At 54.3% G+C, this 9796-nt stretch overlaps 1 protein-coding gene across 8 annotated transcripts in view; it reads left to right on the top strand.

The window, feature by feature from the left end:
• Positions 1–2156: 2156 nt before the first annotated feature.
• Positions 2157–9796, top strand: part of PTPRN2 (protein tyrosine phosphatase receptor type N2) — a 1079664-nt gene continuing 1072024 nt past the window's right edge. For 4 of the 8 annotated variants that reach the window (XM_034965368.3, XM_055115580.2, XM_034965369.3 and 1 more), the window contains exon 1: positions 2157–2433. In XM_034965368.3, coding sequence (XP_034821259.1) covers positions 2322–2433 — 112 coding nt within the window. In that variant the 5' untranslated portion in view covers positions 2157–2321. The remainder of the gene's footprint in view (positions 2434–9796) is intronic. The other 4 variants (XM_057302794.2, XM_055115578.3, XM_055115581.1 and 1 more) reach the window with 3 other exon arrangements.

The following is a 9796-nucleotide window of genomic DNA, read 5'->3' as shown; positions in this document are numbered from 1 at the left end:
AGAGGGAAAGAGGGAGAGGGAGAGAGGGAGAGAGGGAGAGGGAGAGAGGGAGAGGGAGAGAGGGAGAGGGAGAGAGGGAGAGGGAGAGAGTTAGGGAGAGGGAGAGTTAGGGAGAGAGAGGGAGAGAGTTAGGGAGAGAGAGGGAGAGAGTTAGGGAGAGAGTTAGGGAGAGGGAGAGAGGGAGAGAGTTAGGGAGAGGGAGAGAGTTAGGGAGAGAGGAGGAGAGTTAGGGAAAGGGAGAGGGAGAGAGTTGAGGGAGTTAGGGAGAGGGAGAGAGGGAGAGGGAGAGAGTTAGGGAGAGAGTTAGGGAGAGGCAGAGAGTTAGGGAGAGGTATCACATGGCTTTAAATGATCAGAACAGGGAGTCGGGGAGCTCACTCATCACCAAGGGGTGGCTCAAGCCGTTCAGGAGAGATCCTCCGCCATGCTGCCATTGCCTCCCACCAGACCCCACCTCCAACTCCAACACTGGGGATTACAATTCAACAGGAGATTAGGGCAGGACAAATGTCCAAACAGTATCACCACCAAGCCCACATTTGGGGTGCGCCTCGCTGTGGGCTTACAGCCTTTTTCCTGGATGGATATTGCTGGGGGGGTTGCATTTGTTTTGAGGCAAGCGCTGCTGTGTTAAAAATTAGAGTCTAGGCTACTACAAATAATGAGTCAGAAGCAGCCCCATCTATCCAGTCCTTGCTGCCATCCTTCTCCCAACCAGCGGCTGTTTTTGTAGGATCCGCAGGTTTACACACGGGCCTGACTTTGTAGGAGGGAAGGGCTGCCCGGGAGCTACCATGACCTCTATGCTGCTGCATTCTGCAAGAAGGTGCTTTCTACGGGGTGGTGGTCCCCTGGGCGTCTGGGTGTGAAGGATAAGCTGCCACCCACCACCCACTCCGGGCACAGGTGGCTGAAGGAGGGCTGCGACAAAGAAAGAGGAGCTGCTTTCTTGAAGGATGGGAGGGTGAGGGGCCCCAGCAAGGAGATGACGGAGGTCTGAGGACAGAGGTGTCCGTGAGGAGGGGACTTAGGACAGTCAGCCCCAATATCCAACTCTGAATTGCAGATGTTTGGGCTACGATGGAACCTCCCCGCTGCCATCCCAGCCCCCATTCACTGTCCACAGGTGCCAGCCTTGCCCAGGCTGGTAACGGACGCGGAAGGCATGGCCCTGGTGGCCAGGCATGGAGGAGAAAACCCACAGGGCGCCGAGCGGATGTCCTTGGAATGAGAACGTGGCAGGAAGGCACGCGGGAGGGCTCAGGCCTCTCTGTCCAAGGCAGAAGCAGGTGGGGAGGTTGGGGGCCCAGGTGGGGTCGCCAGGACAGGGACCCGGCAGGGGGTGGTCCTGGGGTAGCGTGTGAGGGAGGTGGGCTGTGGAGAAGCGCAGGCTCCCTCCCACCCGGAGGCCCCTACTGGCCCCCTTTGTCTTAGGACCTCTTGGAAGTGGCACTGTCTCCTGAGGAGGACACGCGACATCCCCCAGGACCCCGGGCGGGACGGCGGCGAGGAGACCAGGCCTGCAACAGGCCTCACCCTGCTCTGCCCCAGAGCCCGCCTGGCCCCAGCCCACACCCTGGGCCCTCCGGGAGCTTTCCTGGGACCGAGCCTGGGCGCCGCCCGCGCTGCAGGGGAGGTCGACTGGGTCCACCTCTGCGCGACCCGATGCGCAAGTGGCCCGCTACGTTTAAATTAAAGAAACGGTTGGAAGGCGTTAATTCGACGCGCGCGGGGCCCCGCGGGTAGAGGCCGCCTGCCCAGGTCCCCAGCAGAGTAGGTTCGGGCCTTTCCGTCCGGGCCAAGGGCGCGGCTTAGGCCCCCGCCGTCCCCAGGGACAGTGCGACCCCCAGCACCGGGCCGGGCGGGGAGCGGCGGCAGGCGGGGAGGGGATCGGAGGGCCAGGCGGGGGGCAGGAATGCAGGTGGGAGGGGACGCGCGGGGCGGGGGGCGGACGGGGCGTTCCGAGCGGGGAGGGGCGCGAGCCGGGGCTGGGGAGTCCAGGGCCGGGCGTGGGGCTCCGGGCCGCGGCGCCTGCGAGTGGGGAGGGAAGGGAGCCGGGCGGGCGGGGGGCGTGGCCGGGGCGAGCGGGGCTGGCCGGGGGCGTGGCCTGAGGGCGGACGCGCGTCCGGGGGCGGGGCCGGGGCGGGGCCGGGCGCTGTCCGGTGCTGAAGCTCGGCCCGGCGTCGCCGCAAGAGCGCGAGAGGCGCGGCGGGAGGAGCTGGCGGCGCGCGCCTCCCTGGGCCCGGACTCGGCCGCCTCCCGCCGCCTCCCGCCGCCTCCCGCGCGGCCATGGACTGAGCGCCGTCGGCCAGGCCGCGGGGATGGGGCCGCCGCTCCCGCTGCTGCTCCTGCTGCTGCTGCCGCTGCCGCCACGCGTCCTGCCTGCCGCCCCTCCGTCCGTCCCCCGCGGCCGGCAGCTCCCGGGGCGTCTGGGTGAGTGGGGGGCGCGGGGGGAGGGGCGCCTCAATGAATTAGTTGGGGGCGTTGTGAGAGGGGCGCCTCCGTGAGGGGGTCTGGGTGGGGAGAGGCGCCACCCTGAGGGGTCGGGGGGAGAGGCGCCTCTGTGAGGGGTTCGGGGGGGAGGGGCGGCGCCTCAGTGAGGGGGTTGCGGGGAGGGGCGCCTCTGAGTGAGGGGGCATGCAGGGAAGGCGCCTCAATAAATGAGTGGGGGCGTTGGGGGAGGGGCGCCTCTGAGAGGTTCTGGGGGAGGGGCGCCTCAATGAATGAGAGGGGGGCGTGGGGGGAGGGGCGCCTCAATGAATGAGAGGGGGGCGTGGGGGGAGGGGCGCCTCAATGAATGCGGGGCGTGGGGGAAGGGGCGCCTTAATGAATGAGTGGGGGGTTTAGGGGAGGGGCGTCTCGGTGAGTGACGGGGCGGGGGGGAGGGGTGCCTCAGTGAGTGAGTGGGGAGCGCGCCTTGGCGAGCGGGTCGGGGGCTCCGGGGGTCTCGGGGTTCCAGCGCGACACCCCCAGGCTCTGGGTCGCAAGCCCCCGGCCACAGGTCGCGCGCCTCTCTGTCCTCACTGGGGGCTCGGAGCAGGTCTCGCGCCCCTGCCTCAGTTTCCTCCCCGGCGCCGCCTCCTGCCTCTACCCCGGCTCCTGGGCCTCACGCCCCGAGCCCCGCCACTCGGCACTCCCCTGGCCCTGGAGCGCGCGGCCCTGGTCCGGCGTGGGTGCGCCCCCCGCTCGTGTTCCGCCGCGTGTGCCGCGAGGGGCCGGGCCTCGGATGTCCCGCTGCACCCGCTTCTACCTGCGTCCCCCGCACCCCCCGCGGGCAGCGCCGCCGAAATCAGAGGACATTTTTCCTCCGTGGCAGCCGCGGGAGGAAAGGGAGAGCGGCAGCTTCACGGCAGCGAGGGAGTGGAAGCCGCTGCTTTCCCAGGCGGACGCCCCTGTTCTAAACCCATAAAACCTCCAGTCCCCGGCACCTCCTTTCCTGCTAATCTTGTTTATTAAGAAGATTTACCATAAAGCCAATGTTTCCAGGCGGCTTCGGGGCCAGAATTACACATGGCAGGTTAGGATAATCGGTGTCCACGGGGTGCAGAAGCAAACGCAGGCGGGGATGGAGGGGGGTCCTTCGCCGCTGCCTAGCGCCGCCTGCACCCACCTCAGTGCGGCTGGGCTCCGGCACCTTCCTCTCGGCCTCTAGGCCCTTCTGGTCTCCAGTAGTGCTTTATCGTCAAAATCCCAAACAAACAAAAACTGCAGAGAACCAGGAGTCTTGACACAGTCTCCCTGGACTCCTGAGTTGACGCTCCCCTCCCTCAAGCCAGAGTCCCCTGAATTCCTCCCTTGCCTTGAGGTTTCCTCACACTCCCTAACCTGCTTGTCTCTGTTAGAAGGAACACAGGCGCTGGGAAAGGAGGTCCTTGCTCACCTGCCTTGGAGTCCTGGGAGGGAGTGTCTGTGCTGGTCCCGCACCTCTGGGATGTAGCCCAGTCACTGTGCCCCCAGGGCCCAGGTGAAGCCCTCACCCTTCCATGCTGGAGCACGGGGGAGTCCTGCATGGGAGGCTTGGGGGCCTTGCTCACTCTGCCTCCTCCTGGTGCCTTGCCCCCTATCAGGATAGAAGGCCCAGCTGTGCACCAGTGGCCTCTTGCTGGGGTTGTATTCCTTCCTCCAGCTGGCTTGACCTGGCCAGTCACCTTATGGGAGAGTTGTTTGCTCTGAGGCCAGGTGCCGCCCTTCACCTACACATGAAGCACACATGGGCGTGGAGTGTCCCAGGGAAGGTAGGTCATTATGGTGTGAGCTGGAGGCTGGTCCTTGACTGCTTTCCTTGCCATTGCAATGGCCAGTTCACAGCATTCTTCCAAAATCACAGAGAAAGTCAGAAAGGTAGGGGGTAGCTGAGAGAGGTAGCAAAGGAAAACCCAAAGATGGAAGTGCATGAAGAGAGGAAAGCTGCTAAACTGAATGATAATGCCCAATGCAGCAGTGTTATTTTGGCTACCAGCAAAGTTGACTCATATAATTAAAACTGGTGCCATGTTTCCCTCGGCTCTGATCACGGTGTCACTGGTAACAGAAGGCTGTGTCATAAAGAGACTTATGGACACACTTATTTTGTGGGAAAACATTAAGAATGCAGACATCGTTGAAATTGTTTCGAGGACTCCAGGTGAAAGGCATCACCTACATTCTCAGGTAATTGGAAACTGCCCCAGTGGTATAGACAAAGAATGAGATGTATATGTGGTCTTCCCATTGCAGGAGCCACCTTGGGGCAGAATGTGGCCATGTGTCAGCTACCTATGTCCCCTCCACCTTGTACCATCCTCACTCAGTGTTGCTGCCATTTTGTCAGAACACAATCCACGGAAAATGCAAGGAGAAGCTTTCTTACCTGTGCCGGGCAGGTGCTGCCATTTTTCTTTCTCTCCTGTCTGGATCTTGTTTGGCAATGGTCACGCCAACTACATTGTTCCAAATAATGAGGCTCGATTAAAGATGCACAGAGCGGCCTTAAATCCGGCCCAGCTGTGCCATTTGTAATCTATTTATTTATTTACCTATTAACATTCAACTTCACGTTGAGGCCTCCAGAACACATGTGGTTCAAGGAGATCCAAGTTTTTGCTCCTCTGTTACGTCAAACAGCCTTGTAGGTTAGAACTAGGGGTTGATGTTAACAAGACCTAAAGACCAATTCTTTCTATATAGGATGGCTTGTCTTGAGCAAGGGGCCCTTCTCATGTTGACAGTGAAGGAGCTCTTGACGAAACCTAGGGTCGATAACTGCTGTCTCTGAGTTTATTCTCGTGGCCTTGAGCCACACTCCACGATGCTGACTTATTTCCAGAACAGCTGTTGGCAGCACCCTGTGGTAGTGGAAGTCTCACTGCTTCCTCTCTTTTCCCCTGATTTATTTAGTTTCCTGCCCTCCCATCACCCACTCTGCCTGTTCCTTTCTGGTCGGAAGGGCTCCCTTATGGCATTAATTAATTATCTGTGAGACCATTATCGAAGCTGAACACAGGGGAACATGGCATCCTTTCTAGTGACACGATTCAGCTTTGCTTGTAGCCAAAATAACATTGCTGTGTTATGCAGGGCTGTTCAGACAGCCTGATGGTCTTTTCTTCATATGCTTCAGTCTTTGAGTTTTCCTCCCGACCGGCCCGCCTTTCTCTGTGATTTCAGGGCATCCTTTGTGCAGGTCTCAGTGCTTTTTCCTTAAGTTTAACTTGAACATAAGCCCTTTGTTAAGGGCTTTATGCTGTTCTTCACTTACATGGAGGCTGACTTGTGAACCTGCTCAGGTAGCCCCTATGTTTAGGGGGGCAGTTTTCTAAAGGCCCCCCCTTCCTTTTGCTAAAGAAGCACAACTTTCACTTGCCAATGATAGAGTCAGCCTTTCATGCAGATTTTGCTTGGAGAATCCAGATTCAGAACCAGTGGGTGCACCTGGCTGTGAAGACAGGAGATTGTTCATTTTGCTCCTTTGTTTTGGCCTTCCGATTTGCCTACACAGACTTTTCATTCACCAGGGAGCCCACACAGAGCCGAGAGGCAGAGCCATCGGAGCAGGACTCTGCTGGCTTTGTGAAGGAGATGGCGTGATTGTTTATTTTTAAATCAAAGGATCCTTACTGCCACAAAAGCACAAATCTGTCTTTACTTCTTGGGGTCCAGAGCCTCTGATTCCGTTTGGTTGGATGGTAATGAGCAACCTGTCCCTTCCCCCAAGAAGAGCCTGCTCCTTGCACATCTGTGAGCTTCTCTGCCTGTTGTTCCCTGTCTCTCCTGCTCGGTCTCCATCAGCCTAAGGGCTGATGTTCTGGGCAGAAGGAATGGGGTGTGTTGTAACCCTAGGCTTCTGGAAGAAGGAGGTGCCAGACAATGGGTTCACTCATGAAGCTAGATTCAGGAAGCGGGATGTAGGGTGTCAGGCTCAGAAGGGATGGGCAGGGAATGGAAGAGCTTTTAAAATGACTTCTCAGTGCTGAGCTTAGCTGTGTGTTAGCGTCTGGCAGCTCTTCTTCCAAGCTGATTTGTTTTTGTACCTGGTGATCAAGGTCAGTGGTGCCCGCCAGGGAGGGGAGGTGGGGGTGGGCAATCACTTTGTCATAGTCCTCTCTCTGTTTTACTCCGAGATGGTGTTGGGCCCCATCATGGTGCACAGCGGGAATCTCTGTGTGCTATGAAACATGTCAGCATGTTGGGTCTCCAGCTTCCTGTGAAGAATAGGGCTATCGACACAGGGTACACGGGACAAAGGTTAGCTGGTGTGATGTGCAGTCCAAGGCTCAACATCCCAAGGCCCTATCTTCTGATGAACTCTGTGGTAACACTGATCCTTTTATGTCACAATAATTTCTGCATTCTGGGTTTGTTTTGTCCTAGTGTTCATGCAGGATTACCTAATTTTTGGATGCAGTTACTCATCGACTTTTCTTTAGATTTTGAAAGTGAGGAATATGGGACTAGGAAGGGGAGTGAAGCCTCAAGGAGACATAGGGGTTCAGCTAAGCTGTCATCAGACATGGTCTCATTAAGAAAGTTCCACTCAATGCAACTGGCTTTGCGGGTGAGCCATGACTACTGCCTCTTGGAGGGTTACCTTAGAATTTCAAATTCCTCATGAAAAAGTGTTTGCAGCCAAACATCACCCAAACTAATAATAGCTCCCTGGCATTGGGTGACAGATATCTAAGATATGCCTGGATATGTGTAAATATTACTAGTTTAACGATTCTTTTTTTTTTTTTTTTTTTTTTGAGATGGAGTCTCGCTTTGTCACCCAGGCTGGAGTACAATGGTGCAATCATGGCTCACTGCAGCCTCGAGCTCCTGGGCTCAAGCAATCCACCCATCTTAGCCTTCTGAATAGCTGGGACTACAGGCACATGCCTCTGCACCAGGCTAATTTAAAAAAGTTTTGTCTTAGTTTGGGTTCATGAATAAATATAATAACTAAAAAATGAACAAAAAATATTAAAAATGAATATTTTTTTTTTTAGAGAGGACGGTCTTGCTATGTTGCCCAGGCTGGTCTTGAACTCCTGGCCTCAAGTGATCCTCCTGCCTTGGCCTCTCAAAGTGCTGGGATTACGTGCATAGCCACTGTGCCCGACCAGGTTTAAGGATTCTTTGTGCGTGGAGCGGTGAAGAAAAAGCTTAATAAATGGCAGAAAGGGTTTTCATCCAGCCGAATCCCAAGAGACGAAGGCCAGATGAGCCTCGGCTGAGAACCTCTCTTATCTTTCCTGACATGATGTTCCACTTCTCAGAGAAAGCAAACAGCTAAATTCATGGCAGATAACCCTCCACACCACATAAAAGCACCTGGCAGCTCTTTCCACATTAGTTTAAGTTGACCTTCATAAATGTAGACCCAGCTGGACTTATTTTTTAATCTTAGTTGATAGAAGGCCAGAAAACCTGAGAAGCAGAAAACAGTTAATCCACTTTTCTGCTGCTTGGAAACAGTGTGGAAACAGTGTGTTGAAGGAAGGGCATTTTTTTCTTTTAATTCCTGTTATCTCTAAGAACTCTGCCACAGCCACTATTTAAATACCTAGAACAGGAAGTAAAAATGGGTGAGGCTCCCTTGGAAACACCTGCTTCTGCACATTTTAAATACCTTTTTTGTTTGTCACTCTACATCACGACGCTGGTAAGTGGGTGGCTTTTGCAGGCAGCTGGAAAACTGGACCTCGGACTACCGAGCTGCATTTGTCTTGAACGGCTTCTGTGTGTGTAACACAAAGAAACGAGAGACGATGAGTGTTTGGTGACAGTTACTCAGTGTTAACTCTCATCTCTGGAAGTGGTAAGAGGGCATTTCACTTCCTTTGTTTTTGTCTGTTCCCTCCAATAGTCCTAGCTGGGATTCAGAAAACCAAGGGCATTCCCTGGATAGTGCCAGGACTAGGACTGTGTCTTGTGAGGGTGATTCAAGGCCGTGGCAGGTGACAGGAGATGAACTAATAGTTACAAAACCGATTCTGGAGCTTTCTTTTTAAAATTTAATTTTAAATTATCATAAAGTAAAATGGACTTTTCTTTTTTGGTGTACTGTGTTACATATAGATTCAGGTGGCCACCTCCTCTGTCAGTGTACGGATCATTCCATCACCCCCAAAACTTCCCAGTGTGCTCCCTTCACAGTGACAGCCTCTCCCATCCCTGTACCTCTGGGTACCCCCAAATCTTGAACCCCTGAGCCTTCCATGTTCACTGACATGTATTCCCCAGAATAACCCGCATAGGTATTTCTATCTTCAATTTACAGATAGAAAGACTGAGTCTTGGAGTGGTTAAGGAATGTACCACAGGACACCTGGTGGGTAGTCCTGGGATGGGGTCCTAGGTCTCTGGAGCCTCCTTTCTCTCCCAGTGGTCATCCCAGGATGGGCTGAGGATTCTGACATGCTGTCAGAACATGTCTCTCTGGTTGCACAGAACAAGGACGTCTGTCTCGTTCTTACAGGAGTGGGGACCATTTCACTTGTCAAATTGCCTTTCTCTTAGGAGCTTCTCAACCTCAGGCCACGGAGATTTTAAAGTGCTCTTTGGCACCAGCAGGGGATTGATTTTCTGAGTTGGGTTTTGTTTTGGGTGTCAGATTCAAATATTTGGTGTGCCTTCTGAGGGAATTTTGATGTTTGGAAATGGGCGACTTATTTTTGGAGACTTTTGGCCTTCCCATAATGGCAGGGAATGAAAATGCCACCCTTAGGATTCACTACTCGATATGTCCATAAAAATTTTATGTTCCGAATGCTTTCTGGGCTTCCGTCAGGTTTTTAAAAACATGGTGACACAAACACCAAAGAAGTGAGCTCTCATCTCAGACTTGTCATAACAAAAACCCACTTCAGAATAAGGGATGAGAGAGGGATTACTTTCCTAAGAACATTTATTTAAGAGTAGGTTCTGTTTAGGTTTGATGTTTAGAGTGGCAAGCGGGCAGGGGGTTGGTTCAGGGACTCCCTACTCTTTTCTGAACTATGCTGGTGGAAGGAAAGTGTAGAATTTTCTATCATGTGATGTGGGCGCTCCGTCACCACGTGGTTCTGAAAGGTCATTTCGAAAAGGCTTCTGATGCAGTGTTCTGTATACAGCACAAAGGGCATGTTTAGAAATGGTTTGTTTGGCGGAAGGAATTTTCAGAAGGAAGGCTGACCTGGTTTCCAAAAGGAGAGGACTTCATATTAATCATGCAAGTGAATTCTGGTTCCAAATGTGAAATACATTCAACTTGTAAATGGATGGAGCCGCTAATAAAATTGGCAGTCAGAGGCTGTGATTTTAATCCAGCTCAAAGCAGCAGTTAATCTGTGGTACA

Source organism: Pan paniscus, chromosome 6 (genome assembly GCF_029289425.2).
Source record: "Pan paniscus chromosome 6, NHGRI_mPanPan1-v2.0_pri, whole genome shotgun sequence".
Lineage (NCBI taxonomy): Eukaryota > Metazoa > Chordata > Mammalia > Primates > Hominidae > Pan > Pan paniscus.
Note: the sequence above shows the minus strand (reverse complement) of the source record. Positions and strands in the feature narration are given on the sequence as shown.